Source organism: Prionailurus viverrinus, chromosome C1 (assembly GCF_022837055.1).
Source record: "Prionailurus viverrinus isolate Anna chromosome C1, UM_Priviv_1.0, whole genome shotgun sequence".
Classification (NCBI taxonomy): Eukaryota; Metazoa; Chordata; class Mammalia; order Carnivora; family Felidae; genus Prionailurus; species Prionailurus viverrinus.
The window spans coordinates 183912664-183928863 of NC_062568.1; the positions used below are offsets into that span (position 1 = coordinate 183912664).

The 16200-nt window shown below is 44.0% G+C and overlaps 1 protein-coding gene across 14 annotated transcripts in view; it reads left to right on the forward strand.

Moving 5' to 3' along the window:
- The window catches only part of LOC125171996 (peptidyl-prolyl cis-trans isomerase E-like), a 33330-nt gene that overhangs the window by 3198 nt on the left and 13932 nt on the right, over positions 1–16200 (forward strand). For 5 of the 14 annotated variants that reach the window (XM_047869372.1, XM_047869373.1, XM_047869375.1 and 2 more), the window contains exons 2-3: positions 6551–6674; positions 15259–15424. In XM_047869372.1, coding sequence (XP_047725328.1) covers positions 6551–6674; positions 15259–15424 — 290 coding nt within the window. Of the gene's footprint in view, positions 1–4043; positions 4177–6550; positions 6675–15258; positions 15425–16200 lie in introns of all 14 variants that reach the window. The other 9 variants (XR_007154537.1, XR_007154540.1, XR_007154538.1 and 6 more) reach the window with 4 other exon arrangements.

Below are 16200 nucleotides of genomic sequence, written 5' to 3' on the forward strand. Positions count from 1 at the left end.
TCTGGTGGCTCCTGGCAGTCCTTGGCATTCTGTAGCTTATAACTGCATCAGTCCAGTCTTTGCCCCTATCTTCACATGGCCTTATTCCCCACATGTGTCTGTGTCTCCTCTACTTACAAGAATACCCGTCGTTGATTGGATTTAGGACCACCTTAATGCAGTATGGCCTCATCTTGACTAATTATGTTTGCAAAGACCCTATTTGTAAATAGGGTCACATTCTGAAATTTGGGCAGACCTGAAGTTTTGGGGGATATGATTCAACCCCCAAAACCCTGGTTTGGTGGTGACAGTTGCCAAGGGACAAGAAGTTCCGGTTGAAGGAAGGCTCACCAAGCCAGGCTCATAGCTCCCCTCATGTAGTCAGAATGTGAAAGACAGATCCTGCAGAGATCTGTCTCTGCCTTCTAGAGCCTGCATTGCTGGTTCCTGTCTCCTGTGTGTTTTCAGGTTTCTGTGCCTGAGCACACATCCTTACATCACCAGCTCTAATAAGCAGTTAGTACATACACTTTGTTAAATGCATATAATCTAGGGAGGGAAGGAGGGAAAGTGTGGGGTTTTTTTCCATGTGTGTGCTACTGAGTTTTTATTTGAGTGCTAACCACAGGAAGAGTTGGACTACACACATGAACTCTTAGATTCTCTTAGCAGGATGCTACAGCGGCAATCGACAACATGATATGGCTGAGACTCTTTGCTTTTTACTGAAGCTATTTTTTGATGCTACTTTACAGTACATGGGACCCTCAGGTGCATATTGTGTTTCCAGTTTCTACAGTCTCAAGTTATCTAGGAAGCAAAAGTTGTCATTATTTGAAAGTATTTACTGTGAACTGGCTACTTATGAAATGAATTCTTATTCAGAAATCCTTCCTATTTAAATGTTTGCATAAATGCCAACCATCTTTGTTGGTGAGTCTCTCCCTGACACTTTGGTGTTTTTTTGTTTTTTTATTAAAAAAATTTTTTTAATGTTTACTTTTGGGAGCAGAAAGAAACAGAGCATGAGTGGGGGAGGAGCAGAGAGAGAGAGGGGAGGAGATACAGAATCTGAAGCAGGCTCCAGGTTCTGAGCTGTCAGCACATAGCCCGATGCGAGGCTCAAACCCATGAACTGTAAGATCATGACATGAGCTGAAGTCGTACATTTAACTGACTGAGCCACCCAGGTGTCACTTGTGGGGTTTTTTTTAAGTGTTTATTTATTTTGAGAGAGAGAGAGAGAGAGAGAGAGAGAGAGCGAGCGCGTGTGTGAGTGAGCAAGCATGAGAGGGGCAGGAAGAAGGAGAGAGAGAATTCCAAGCAGGCTTCATGCTGTCAGCACAGACCCCAACATGGAGCTCAATCCCATGCACCATGAGATCATAATCTGAGCCAAAATCAAGAGTCAGACACTCAACTGACTGAGCCTCCCCAGCGCCCCTCTCCCTGACACTTTTGTATCTACGTCAGGGGTCAGCAAATTCAGACTGCAGGCCACATCCGTCCTGCAGCCTGCTTTTGTATGGCCCATGAGCTAAATAGTTTTTTATATGTTTAATGGGTTTTGGAAAAAAAGGGAAAAAAAGCATATTCAGTAGAGACTGTTTGACCCACAAAGAAATATTTACTGTCTAGGGGTACATGGGTGACTCAGTCAGTTAAGCGTCTGACTTCAGCTCAGGTCATGATCTCATGGTTCGTGGGTTCAAGCCCCACATAAGGGTCTCTGCTATCAGTGCAGAGCCCACGGTGGATCTCTGTCCCCCTCTCTTTGTCTCTTTCCCACTCGTTTTCTCTCTCTCTCAAAAAGAAATAAACATTAAAAAAATTACAAACAAATGTTTACTGTCTAGCCGTTTACAGAAAGTTTGCCAGCCTCTAGTCCAGGGCAATATACTGCAAATAGAGTGTAAAAGGATTGCAAGGTAAACTTGTGAATCTGGCATAAAAGACAGGGTTTCATGGAAAACTGCTGTGGTTGGCTCTAGTCAACAAAGTGTAAACTTTTGAACCATGGCTCAAAAGTGGCTCTCTCTAAGTAAAGTTAAACCAGAGAAAACCTGTAAGGTTTGTTAGGCTGAGTGCTTCAAAGAAAAGTGGTTTAAATTCCTACTGCTGCCGTAACAAATTACCAAAATTTAGTGGCTTAACAACAACACAAATTCATTATCTTAGAGTTCTGGAAGTCTTAAGTCCAAAATGTGTCTCACTGCATGAGCAGGACTACATTCCTTGTGGAGGCTCTACGGGAGAGTCTGTTTCTTTCCAGCTTGTAGAGATTGACCTCATTCCTCGGCTTCTGGTCCCTTCTGTCTTCAAGCCAGCAGTGGCCAGGTGAGTCTTTCTCACTCTGAGTCACTCTGAAACTAACTCCCCTGCCTCCCTTGTCACATTTAGAGGATCTTTGTGATTACACTGGGAGCACCTGAATAATCCAGTATAATATCCTTATTTGAAGGTCAGCAGACCAACGAGCGATAGCCTTCCTTCCTTCTTGCCATATAATATTACATATTCACGGGTTCTGGAGAATAAGATGTGGACACCATTGGGGGGGGGTGTTATTTTGCCTACAACAAAACTCTTACATGTTTCTACCCTCCCCTTTTTTTATCTTTATGATAAACCTTTCTTGTCTTATAATCAGTCTTTATGATTAAATATGAAATAAGGGTATTTCATGCTATCATTCAGTCTTTTTCTTAATTGCTATAAGTAAAATTAGTACTTGATTCATCTTTGTTTCTAGGAACAAAGCATAGCTATAATTATAACTTAAATGTTACTAATTAAGGAATCCTATTTCATATTTTTTTAGTTTTCATGAAAAGGCCCAAAACAAACCTTTTTTAAAAATCTTGGGGTGCCTGGGTGGCTCAGTCAGTTAAGTGCACGACTCTTGATTTCAGCTCTGGTCATGATCTCATGGTTTGTGGGTTTGAGCCCCGCATCAGGCTCCATGCTGACAGTGGGGAGCGTGCTTGGGATTCTCTCTCTCCCTCTCTCTCTGCCCCTCCCTCCCTCCCTCTCTCTCTCTTAAAAATAAGTAAATAAACTTAAAAAAAAAAAACTATCTACCCAAGTGTCAGTTGTTCTTGGATAATATTCCTGTACACCCATGTTTTCTGTCACTTTTTCATCAAACATGTCCCCCACCAGCCAGCAATACTATTTCTTTTGCATTTAGTGCTGATCTTGACTTTTAAAAATGGACTCAATACATGGTAACTGCGTTTACCCTTATAATTTCAGAGTTCTGAGCTCAGATTCAAAGATCATGCCAGCACAGATCTTCCTGTTGGTGTTGAAAGAAAAGAAATGTGTAGTGGCTCAGGGACACTTTATGGTTGGTTTTGTGTTTAGCTTGCCATTGCTGGGTGTGGGCTCCCAGCATAGAATTAATCATGAGCAAATCTCAGACTTCTTAGAAGTAAAATGGAAGGTCATTTATTAACCTTACAAGGTTTAAGCAGCTGAGTTGTATTGCAGTCATTTTAGAATGAACCTGAACTCTTTGGGTGCACAATTTGTGTCCGTTTAGCCAAACTAGTGAGTGTTAAGGAAGGCTCATTCAGACCAGGCAAGCGGGGCAATCATGGATTCCCAATCACATCCTCAACTTTGGTCTCTGTTGCCTTTTTATCCCTGTTTTACTTCCTGCTGTGGTGGGAGTATATACATGGGTAGAGTGGTGTACAGGGGAGGGGAGAATGCAACTCCTCCATGGAAATAGACTTTGAGATTCTCTGCAAAGCTAGAGGCATGGTCTCTGTGAAAGTCTTGCTCCGGGATGTAGACATACACTGTGCCCTTTCGGCCTTGACAGTGGTTGGAACTTCCCTTTTGGCTCGGCTTAGTCCTCCCTTGTTACTCTTATCTGCCTCTGCTGAGAGCTGGACTTGAAGGCCTGACATTTCCCAGTGACAGCTTCCCTTGTCCGAGAGGTAACTTCTGCCTGTGAGAGCCACATGGTGTGTCCATTCTGCTGACAAAGTGAAGAACTGGGCACAGCTAGTGAACAGCTGGCCAATAGCCTGAATTTCTTAACATCTGTTCAGTTCTTTTCCTTTCAGTGTGGTCAGGTGATGACTGGTTGAAGAAGTTTTCTGGGCAGACTCTTGAAGAGAATAAAGAGGAAGGAGGGTCGGACGGAGCCTTCCAAAGTGGAAACCCAGGAGGTGAGGTTTGAAGGTGTGTGCTTCCACAGGAGGGGCTGGTGCTTTCCACCCAGGGCGCTCCTGATGTAGGTGGCGGCAGGTGAATGGAATGGAGAAGCGTGGCTTTCTTGTCTGTGAGGGGTTCTAGGTGAGAAGTATGGTATGCATGCTTGGATACCGATTTTTGATTGCTTGAACTAGGTGGGGGTCTGAGATGAGAAAGGACAGTGAGGACTCCCCCTCACCAGTGTCCGCCATCCTCCTGACCTTTCCTGCTCCCTCGCTGAGACTTTGGCCCCAGGCTTGCTTTCTTCCTATTCCTGGCCTGATTCCAGAGAGACCTCAATCCCTCCGTCCTTAGCCAGTTGCTGCCTGCCTCGGCACTTTCTCCTGCTTCTCGATACACCATCCTGACCGTCACTTCTGGGGATAACTTGGAGGCTCCCTCTCCTCTGTCCACCCTCTGAGCAGCGGTGTTTCTCCAAGTTCCTCCCTTAGCCCCCCACTCCTCTCTGCCCGTTGTCCTTGTAGTTTCAGCCACTGTGTCCCATGTCTGAGCTTATTGCAGCACTCAGTGTTCTGCTCATTTCCTGGTCTCTAGTCCTCACCTTGACCTTGCTCCTGAGTTTCACGGGTTTCTGCCTGCATGTCTCCCAGTTACCATAAATCAACAAAGCATGTCCCAAGTGGATTTCCTCTTTCCTTCCTCTCTGGTTGTCCCAAGTACCCAATCTTAGCAAATTTTGCCATCTTCCACAGTCACCCAAACCAGGGACCTCGCTGTCATCTCTGACTCCTCGTCACAATCCACACCTGATGCACTGCCATATCCTGCTATCATTCTCTTTTACACCTGCCTGAATCTCTTCTCTCCTGTTTGCTTCTGCTGCATTGGCTTGCTGTAGCCTCTGTCATCTCTGCTACGAGTAATGATGGTAGCTTCCTAGCTGGTCTCCCACCCTGGGCCCGATTCCTCCTGTCCTGAGCAGCCAGAGGGAGCTTTCTAAGGCATAGAGCTGACCATGTGGCTCCTCTCAAGCAGTCTAGGGACTCCTCATCTATAGGAGGAGTAGTCTGGGCTCCTTTAGGGGGATAGAAGGGCTCTCCGTGTTCAGACCCTGCTCACCTCTCCACATTGTATGTACATTTTACATTCTAGGACAGAATTTGTAGGTACCTATAAGTGTCTGTGTTTTTACCTAAGCAGTTCCTTTGCCTAAATTCCCTTTCCAACTTACTTTGTCTCGCCATCCCCCATTCATCTTTCATAGCTGAATTCGGTTGCTGCCTTCTCTAGGAACCTTTTTTGAATCCTCTAGTTGAGTGAGATCAGTGTCCCTTCCGGGCTTTTGTTGCCTCTGGGATTCTGTAGCACCCTCTATCCTGCATTTACAGCGTTATTTTGACATTATTTACTTAACAAATGTTCAAATGTTGCTTCCTCTATACCAGCAACTGTTCTGTTTTACAAATATTTAATACTAATGATAATCCTTTGAGGTAAGTGCTAATATTATCTCCAACTCTTGGTGACAAAACTAGGCACAAGGAGATCAAATAACTTATCCAACATTACATAGCTCATAAGTGACGGAGCCTAGATTTGAACCGAGGCTGTGTAGCTCTGGGATCTGTGTGTGTCTCGTGTTTGTGGCCAGCCCTCCCCCACTGGATAGCCAGTTATTTAACAACTCCAGTACTGGGCCTCATAGCTCAATACCTATATCTTGACCTATTAGTTCACACCACAAATAGGTCAGAGACAAAGAGCTTTCTCTATGAAACAAATGGTAGGGTTTGTACTGAATGTTGTGTTTATCAGCTAGTCATCCTGGTCCACCTGGAGCACAAAGCAAGGCCCAACCTCCTCATTAATCATGAGCAAATCACAGACTTCTTAGAAGTAAAATGGAAGGTCTTTTATTAACCTCAGTCTTCTGAGCAGTCAGGCCCAAGCCAGAGAGCAGCCCTTTCTGCTTCCATTGAAGCCAGACTGTGAATCTGTAGGGGTAGGCATGGAGGAGAAGGGTGTGGGTCGCTGTAACAGGAGTGTGGTGGGTGGGCTTGAACTGGTGTTTGAATGTGCCAAGAGCTATGTGCTATGGGCCAGGAAAGTTCTGTGACCGCAGGGCAGGGTGAAGCGAGCTGGCATGTCTGAGGGTAAGTGTGATGAGGGAATGAGCTTGCGAGGTGGGGCTCAGGTTAGCTGGTGCTGAAGTGTCCTGTCACTGGGTGTCCGGCCGGGGGCTGCGGCCATGGCCTTCCCTTTCACGGCCCAGGGCCTTCCCTGCCAGCATCTTGCTGTAGCCTGCTTGCGGCTGTTGGGTTCTTGGTGTGTATTCAGAATACTTGCTCTCCTACTTGGGGGGTCGAGTTCTGTCCAGCCTAATGATTTATCCTGCACCCAGGGGGATCCCGCTGCGAAAAAGGCCTCATCAAATCCTCAGGTGTACATGGACATCAAGATTGGGAACAAGCCAGCTGGCTGCATCCAGATGCTTCTGCGTTCAGACATTGTCCCCATAACAGCAGGTGAGCGGGACTCTGGGCAGGATGCCGGTGGCTGAGCAGGCTGGAGAGGGGGCTTCCTGGAATCCTGAGCCTTTAACACTTTTAATCTGAGTCCTTCTGTTGGGATCCCAACATTTAGTAACTAACGAGACTGAGCAACATTTTCGAAGTTCTGTAAAGGCTTAGGACTATTAGAAAGAGTAGGCAGTTGAAAGTTATAAATTGTGTGGTTTTTTTTTTTGTAGTTTTAATGTATTGGTAGACTTATGGGTATATGGAATAAGAGTTCTGTAAGAATAGTACAAGGAATGCATATATCCTTTGTCCACTCATTAATTTACTTTTTGCCCTCTACACTTTACATTGAATTGATATACATAGATGTATCTTCCCCCTACTGTCCCAGTTGAGAGGAAGTTGAAGACATCATACCTCTTGACTCCTAAATAGTTGAGTATATATTTTCTTAAAAAAATTTTTTTGTGTTTATTTTTGAGAGAGGGAGACACAAAGCACAAGTGGGGGAGGGGCAGAGAGAGAGGAAGAGACAGAATACAAAGCAGGCTCCAGGCTCCGAGCTGTCAGCACAGAGCCCAACATGGGGCTTGAACCTGAACCAAAGTCAGTGCCCAACCAACTTGAGCCGCCCAGGTGCCCCAACTATATATTTTCTAAGAATAAGAACATTCCCTTTCACTCTTATGTGGATCCTGAGAAACTTAACAGAAGACTATGGGGGAGGGGAAGGAAAAAAAAAAGTTAGGGAGAGAGCCAAACCATAGGAGACTCTTAAAAACTGAGAATAGGGGCGCCTGGGTGGCGCAGTCGGTTAAGCGTCCGACTTCAGCCAGGTCACCATCTCGCGGTCCGTGAGTTCGAGCCCCGCGTCAGGCTCTGGGCTGATGGCTCGGAGCCTGGAGCCTGTTTCCGATTCTGTGTCTCCCTCTCTCTCTGCCCCTCCCCCGTTCATGCTCTGTCTCTCTCTGTCCCAAAAAAAATAAATAAACGTTGAAAAAAAAAAATTAAAAAAAAAAAAACTGAGAATAAACTGAGGGTTGATGGGGAATGGGAGGGAGAGGAAGGTGGGTGGTGGGCATTGAGGAGGGCACCTCTTGGGAGGAGCACTGGGTATTGTATGGAAACCAATTTGACAATAAATTTCATATTTAAAATAAATTAAATTAAATTAAATTAAATTAAATTAAATTAAAAAAAAATGTTCCCTTACATGATCACAGTATGACCATCAAAATCAGGAAGTTTAACATCAGTACAACACTGTTTACTAATTTTCAACCCATATTCAGATTTCATCAGTTACCCCGGTATTGTCCTTTATAGTAGTTTTAGCAATTGTTCTTCCCTGGCAAGGATTCACACACCACACACTAAAGAAGTCTCTTTAGTTTCCTTCTATTTGGAACAGTGTTTCAGTTTTTTGTCTTTTTTTTTTTTTTTTTTTTAAGTTTTATTTATTTTGAGAAAGAGAGTGTGAGTGTGAGCAGGGGAGGGGCAGAGAGAGACGGAGATAGAATCCCAAGCAGAATCCACACTAGGAGTGCAGAGCCCGATAAGGGGCTTGAACTCAAAAACTGTGAAATTATGACCTGAGCCAAAACCAAGGGTTGGGTGCTTAACTGAGCCACCCAGGTGCCCCTTTCATTGTCTTTCTTGATCTTGATGACTTTGAAGAGGACAGGCCCGTTTTTAAGATTATTTCTCAATCTTTGCCTAGTACTTCCTCATGATTAGGTGTAGGTGTGATGTGTTTTGGCAGGAACACCGCAGAAGAATGCTGTTTCCTTACCAGTGTATCGTGTAAGGAAGTGCATGATGTCAGTTCCAATATTTGTGATGTCAACTTTGGTTGCTTGCTTAAAGAGATGGCTGCCAGCTTTCTCTCCTGGAAGTTACAACTATTTTTAGGGTTATAAATTAAAAGCTAAAGTTTTTTCTCCTCACTACCTCCAGCCCATCTCTTTGAGGTAACTACTATTCACATTCACAGTTGTGTGCTTCTTATTTTCTTTCTTTTTTTTTTTTAATGTTTATTTTTGAGAGAGGGAGAGTGCGAGTTGGAGAAAGGCAGAGAGAGAGAGAGAGACACACACACACAGAATCTGAAACAGGCTTCAGGCTGAGCTGTCAGCACAGAGTACGACATAGGGCTGGAACCCGGGAACAGCGAGATTGTGACCTAGGCCGAAGTCAGACACTTAACTGACTGAGCGCCCCCCCCCCCCCCACAAGCACCTCTTCCTATTTTCTTAAATATTCATATATTTTAAATATGTTTATCAAAAGTTTTTTTTAAAAAACAGTATTTCTTTTTTTTTATTATTTTTTTTAATGTTTATTTATTTTTGAGACAGAGAGAGACAGAGCATGAATGGGGGAGGGTCAGAGAGAGAGGGAGACACAGAATCTGAAGCAGGCTCCAGGCCCTGAGCTGTCAGCACAGAGCCCGATGTGGGGCTCGAACTCACAGACCGTGAGATCATGACCTGAGCCGAAGTCGGACGCTCAACCGACTGAGCCACCCAGGCGCCCCTCAAAAGTGTTTTCAAAAAATGTTTATCAAAGTCATAATTTGCACATAGTTTAAAGAAAATCATTGAAGTTTGTTATAACGTGATGTTCTTCTGTTCCCCCTCACCATAATTTTCCTACCCTGCCAAAGGTAACATTCATTTTTTTCAGGTGATTATTTTGGCTTTTATTGCTACAGCTCTGAAAAACATATTCACATTATCACTACTTGATTTTTTTTTTTTTTTTTCAGTTTTTGGCTGTTTTGGGTCAGAATTTTTAGGAAACAGACTCATGGAGAATTGCATGCAGGAGGCAGAGAGTCATCTCAGGGACAACTCTTGCAAGGGAATGAGGGGAGCAGAGTAGGCAGAGTGTAACTGAGATGCCATCAGTCACATAGAGGCCTCAGCTGGTCCCGGGGGTGCATTGGAGCTTGGATAGCCCTTCTGAGTTGTCCTGAATTGAGGCCTGGGAACCAGGCCTCTGAACCCTCACATGGACAGTCATGAATTCTGGCTGATTCCCAGAAGGGGTGAGCAGCTCTCTTCAACCAAAGGCATTTACTGGGGTGGAACTTCTCCTGGGGCTGCTAGCATCTCACACTCCTGGGAGGTGAGAAAGTGAGAGTCTTGGTCTTGAAGGGGATCCAAGTGGCTTCCCAAAGCCTCCACCGCAGTCCACCTCTCACACCACTCAGATCCTTATTGGCTGCTGCGTCTCAAGTCTCTCCTGTCTCCTCCCTCCTGACCTCCGAACGGTTGCAGGGACCCAGAGCTCAACACTTTTTTGTCTTCTCTACCCTCACTCTTCACTAAATGATTCTTAACATATTAGCCTCGTGCCCACCTCTTAGAACTGATTCTTTACTGGGTGGGAATGAAAGTCACAGCTAATATATTCTTCCAACACATAGTTTGTAAAAAGAAAAAAAAAAGTGTTATGTGGGGCTCCTGGGTGGCTCCATCGTTTGAGTGTCTGACTCTTGAATTTGGCTCAGGTCATGATCTCGAAGTTCATGAGATCGAGCCCCAAGTTGGGTTCTGCACTGGCAGGATGGAGCCTGCTTGGGATTTTCTCTATCTCTCTTTGCTCCTCCCCTGCTGGTTCTCACTTTCTCTCTTAAGTAAAAATAAATATATATATTTTTTAATATTTATTTTTGGGAGAGTGCAAGCAGGGGAGGGGCAGAGAGGTGGGCAGAGGATCCAAAGCGGGCTCTGCGCTGATAGCGGCGAGCCTCATGTAGGGCTCAAACTCATGAACTGCCAGATCATGACCTGAGCCAAAGTTGGACATTCAACTGACTGAGCCACCCAGATGCCCCTAAAAATAAACATTAAAAAAATTTTTTTTAAATAGTGTTATGTAATAATTATAATATGAAAGAAAATGAAAGTAATTTACAATAAAATAGTATGTATTTCAGTATTTAAATGCTTGGACACAACTAAATATGTGAAATATTTAAACATACACTTCTGCCTAGAGCAATAGTTAGTGTGGACTGATATAGGTGTATTTTGTTAGCAGGGTCACAGTAACATGATTTCCTGACATGGTGAAAATCCCCTGGTAAAATTCTGAATGAAACCAAAAATTATGTTCCCTTGGTTTATGTAGTAGGTCTATTTCTGGAAAAATTCAGTGCAAAAGATAAGTCTTTGGATTTATATGTAAAATGGAGTTAGGTTCTCAGCTCAAATCATTATAAACAGATTTTTATCCAATACATGAATGTTTCTCAGGGCATTTGAAAGTCTGAAAGGATTAAGAATAATTCTTCCTGACATGTGACATGGCAGGACATCTGGATTCCCTGTTCCCTTCCCACTAATGCCAGTAGCACCCCCATTATTTCTGACAACGAGCAACATAGCTTGGAGTTTCCAAGTAGCCTCGAGGGGGCAGTCTTACCCTATTTATAACCAGTGCTCTGGCCAATCCCTTCCTGTCCCAGGTTTTCCAGGGTTTCCAGTCATATCTGTAAATGAATCCTGTCCACATGTCAGCCTCCATGCTGTTCTCTCCCTGTCGCCTTCCCCTGGACGTCCCCTGGGTGTCTCAGACCTCACAGACTCTCATGTTCTTTTCTCCCAGACCCTTCCTCTCCTCATCCCTGTCTCCAGCAATGCCACCACCATCTCCCTAACTGCTTGCTCAGCTTAGGACCCCTCCTCGACCCTTCTCCTCCATCTGACATAGGTCAGATCCACGTGTTTCAAGTCACTTTCTCGTCTGCCCTTGCTTCACCCTTCCTTCACCAGCACCAAGTCCTCACACTTGTCTCCCTGTTTCCACTCCTGCATCTTCCCCTCCTGGTCCAATATGTAAGGTAGTCAGAGCCATCCTTTTCAAACATAAACCCAGTCCTGTTACTGTCTGGCTGAGAGTCCTCCCATGGGGCCCCATCACTTAGGACCCACTGGCATGAGGCCTGGCACCTTCCCAAGCTCCCAGAATGTGCTGCTCCTCCCTCTGTCCTCAAGGCAGTCTTGCTGTTCCTCAGTCACAGCTTACTCCCCCTCAGGGTCTTGGTCATTCTACTTCCTGTCCTAGAATGTTCTTTTCTAGCATCTACAGCGTTCACCCCTCACTTCCTTCAGGTGCCATGTACCTTGTCTTAGAGACCTCCCTTGCTCTCTGTCTAGAATGGGCATTCCTGTCATCTCTTCTTTTTAGTCAGCTTCATTTTTCTTCATATATTTAATACCTGAGATTATATTATGAAGTTACTTATTCTTTCACTTATTTTCTGTCTCCCTTTCTAGAATATTAGCCTCATGAGGGCAGGACCCAGTCTTTATTGGTCACCACTGTATTCTAGAATTGTGTAAATATTTGAATATTTAAAACTGATGTTCACAGGGCAGTTTTGTTATGTGTCAGGCACCTTGATCAACTCCATCATTGAGAGTGGAGTGGGACATGGTCCCCATCCAAAGGGAGCATGCAGTCTAGAGCCCTAGCCATGAAAAGGAGGCTTTCTCACTGAGACAGATGAGCTTATAGGTACCCTCCCTCAGCCTCTGCCGAACCTGGCTCTTTTAAACTCAGATGTCACCTCCTTCAGAAAGCCTTCCATGGTACTGTTACATGTGTGTGTGCGTGTGCATGTGAGAGAGAGACACACACACAGACACATATACTTTTAGGTGATTGCGTCTTGTGCTTCCATTCGCTGAACAGATGTCTGTGCCACAAGGCTTTGCTGTTCCATAGCATGATTTTCTTTAAAAAACAAACAAACAAACAGTTTTATTGGGATGCAATTCACATACATTCAGTTCACCCATTTAAAGTATACATTTCAGTGGTTTTTACTGTACTCAGTTATGCAGCTATTACCACAAATAATTTTAGAACATTTTCCTCCCAAAGGAAACCCCACACCCTTTAGCATTCTCCTTCTCCTTGTCCCCCAGGCCTAGGCAAACACTAATCGACTTTCGATTATTTTGGACTATCATATAAATAGAATTCCACAGTATGTGGCCTTTTGTGACTGGCTTCCACTTAGCATGTTTTCGAAAAAGTTCATCTACGATATAACATGTATCTGTACTTAATTTTTTTTATTGTCAATTAATATTCAGTGTGTGCATATACCACAATTTGTTTATCCATTCATAAGTTGATGAACATTTGTGTTTATACATTTTGGTTATTATGAATAATGCTGTTGTGAACATTCATGTATAAGTTTTTGTGTGGACCTATGTTTTCGTTTCCCTTGGGTAGGTACCTACAATTGGAATTGCTGGGGCATAGGATAACTATTTTTTCATATTTTGAGGAACTGCCAGACTGTTTTCTAAAGTGGCTGCACCATTTTACATTCCCATCAGCAGCCTATGAGGGTTCCAGTTTCTCTGTATCCTCACAATCACTGGTTATTATTTCTTTTATGTTCTCTTTATGTTATCCTAGTGATGTGAAATGCTGTCTCATTGTGGTTTTGATTTGCCTTCTGACTGATGGAAGCAAGATGTTGAGCATCTTTTCATGTGTCTGTTGTCCATATTTTAATCTTCATGGGAAAATGTCCATTCAGATCCATTACCCATTGTTAAATTGAGTTATTTATCTCTTTTTTATTGAAATACAAGAGTTCTTTAAATATTCTAGCTGTAGTTCTCTTATCAGATACATGGTTTGCAAGTATTTTTTGTCATTCTGTGGGTTGTCTTTTCACTTTTCTTTGTTTTGCTTCGAAGGACAAAAAGTTTTAATTCTGTTGAAGTTCAATTTATCTCTCTTCTCTTCCATCAGTATATTTTTTGCATCATAACTCAGAAGGTTTTGCCTAAACTAAGGTTGTGAAGATTTACTCCCATATTTTCTTGTAAGAGTGTTAAAGATTAGCTCTTACATTTGGGTGTTTGATCCATTTTTAGTTCATTTTTGTGTATAGTGTGAGAAAAAGGATCTAATTTCATTCTTTCGCCTGTGGATGTCCAGTTGTCCTAGCCTCATTTGTTGAAAAAGTTGTTCTTGGGTGCCTGGGTGGGTCAGTTGGTTAAGCATCTTACTTTGGCTCAGGTAATGATCTCATGGTTTGTGAGTTTGAGTTCTGCTTCAGGTGAGCATGAGCTCCGCTTTGGGTGAGCCGTGCTCTCTCTCTCTCTCTCTCTCTCTGTCTCTCCCTCTCCCCCCCCCCCCCCCCCCCGGTCTCTGCTCTTGTGGGATTCTCTCTCTCTCCCTGCCCTCGCTCACTTGTGTCCTCTCTCAATAAAAGAAAAAAAAAGGCTGTTCTTTTAATTGTCTTGGCATCCCTCTTGAAAATCAGTTGACCATAAATGTAAGGATTTTGTTTCTGGACTTTCTGTTCTGTTTCATTGATCTATATATGTGTCCTATGCCAGTTCTACATTGTCATGTATTCTGTAGCTCCATAGTACATTTCAAATTTGACAAGTGTGAGTCCTCCAACTTTGCTTTTCTTTTTCCAGATTGTTTTGGCTATTCTGGGTCTCTAACATTTCTGTATGAATTTGGGGAATAGTTCTCAATTTTTGCAAAAAAGCCGGTTGGATTTTGACAGAGATTGCACTGAATCTGTAGAACAATTTGTGTATTGCCATCTTAGCAGTATTAAGTTTTCCAGTCCATGAACATGGGATATATTTCCATTTGTTTAAATCTTCTTTAATTTCTTTCTGTAACATTTTATAGTTATCAGGGTATAAGTTTATATTTCTTTTGAATTTATTCTGGTTTATTCTTTTTGATGTTACTATAAATGGAATTATTTTAATTTCATTTTCAGATTGTTCATTGCTAGAGTATAAAATAATTTGATTTTTGTATGTTGATCTTGTATTCTGCAACTTTGCTGAACTAGTCCTAATAGTTTTTTAGTGGATTCTGTAGGATTTTCTTTATACAAGATCATGTCCTCTGCATATTTCATTTTGTTGTTTTGTAGATTGCAGTTGCTGGAACATCTAGTACGATATTGAATAGAAGTGGTAAGGGCAGATGTTTTGGTCTTATTCCTGATCTTAGGGGGAAAACATCTAGTCTTTCACTGTGTGGTTTTTTTGTAGGTGCTCTTTATCAGACTGAGGAAGTTCCCTTCTATTCCTGGTTTGTTGAGTGTTTTTATCATGAGAAGTTGTGGGTTTTGTAAGATGCCTTTTCTGTGTCTATTGCGATAATAATGTGGGTTTTATGCGTTATTCTGTTAATGTGTTATATTGCTTTTTGGATATTAAACCAGCCTTGCATTCCTGAGATACATCCACAGTTATCTTTTGAGTGACTCTTTTCCACTAGACTATGAGCTGCACCAGGGCTGGGACCAATGTCCCCAGGGCTCAACAGGAGCTAAGTTACAAAGTAGACAATACAAGTATTTATTGAATGAGTGAAAGAAAGGATAAACCAGTATAAAATGATTTAAGCAACTTTGCTCACCATTTCACTATCAACTGAGTGGCAAACAAGGCATCCACATGGTATTATCCTAGAGTCTGAGCCTGCCTGGTTGAAGGGCTGTCAACAGTCTGCACAGATGTACGTCTGACAGCAGCGAGCCAAGGGTAGGGCCTGACGTGCTCCTTCTCTCCCCCAGGCCTGCTCTCCATGGTCAGCTCTGGCCCAAACACCAACAGCTCCCGATTCGTCCTGACATGTGACAAGACTGATTGGGTAGATGGCAAGCACATAGTGTTTGGGGAGGTCACAGAAGGCCTGGATGTCTTGCAGCAGATTGAGATGGGTGCCCACTTGGGCCCTGGGTGCGTAGCCCTGTGGGAGAGCTGGAGAGAGGGGCCGTGGCAGATCCCAGGGAGGGCTGCTTCTGCTCAGGCAGGGGTGGGTAGATGGGGAAGGTATCCCTAAGCCAGTCCTTACTCTTCACCTTCCCTTGGTTCTCCCCCTCCTCTGTCCCCACAAAGACCCAGGGCAGCAAGGATAGGAAGCCAAAGCAGAAGGTGATCACTGCCAACTGTGGGGAGTACGTGTGAGTCCGCAAAGTCTCAGCACTGCCCCTGCATATCCAGGAGGGAGCTGTCAGCCTGGGAACCAGCACCTGAGGGTGTCTGTCCCCTTTGCGGCAAGCAGGGGTTTGTGTCGTGGCCCTTCTTGGACTCAGCTCACAGCGACTCTTCTGCAGGTGTGGCCTGGACTCCCTCTGGCTCTTTCCCAGGCATGGCCAGCACAGGGGTCACCTTCCTCATTGTGGACAGGCTGTATGTGGCCTTTTCTGGGCCTTTACTGCCACAGCTTCTCTTCGTCCTGCCAATGTGGCTCCTGGACATTTCTTCTAGGAAAATAAATCCTAGTTCTTATATGGCCGCCTGCCAGCCAGGTCCCAGGTATTTTCAGAGAGCTGTGACTGGCCCATCTTCCTGTGACAAAGCAGAGCACCTCCCCTGCTGTTTCCCTCCCACCTGGGCTGGGTCCCTAAGACTATACCCTTTGCAGACTACTGTAGGGCAGCAGAGGTCAGAGCTGGTGCCAAAGTGCCTCTGTCCTCTCCTCTGCTATGAGGCCAGTGAGTTAGGTAAGCCAT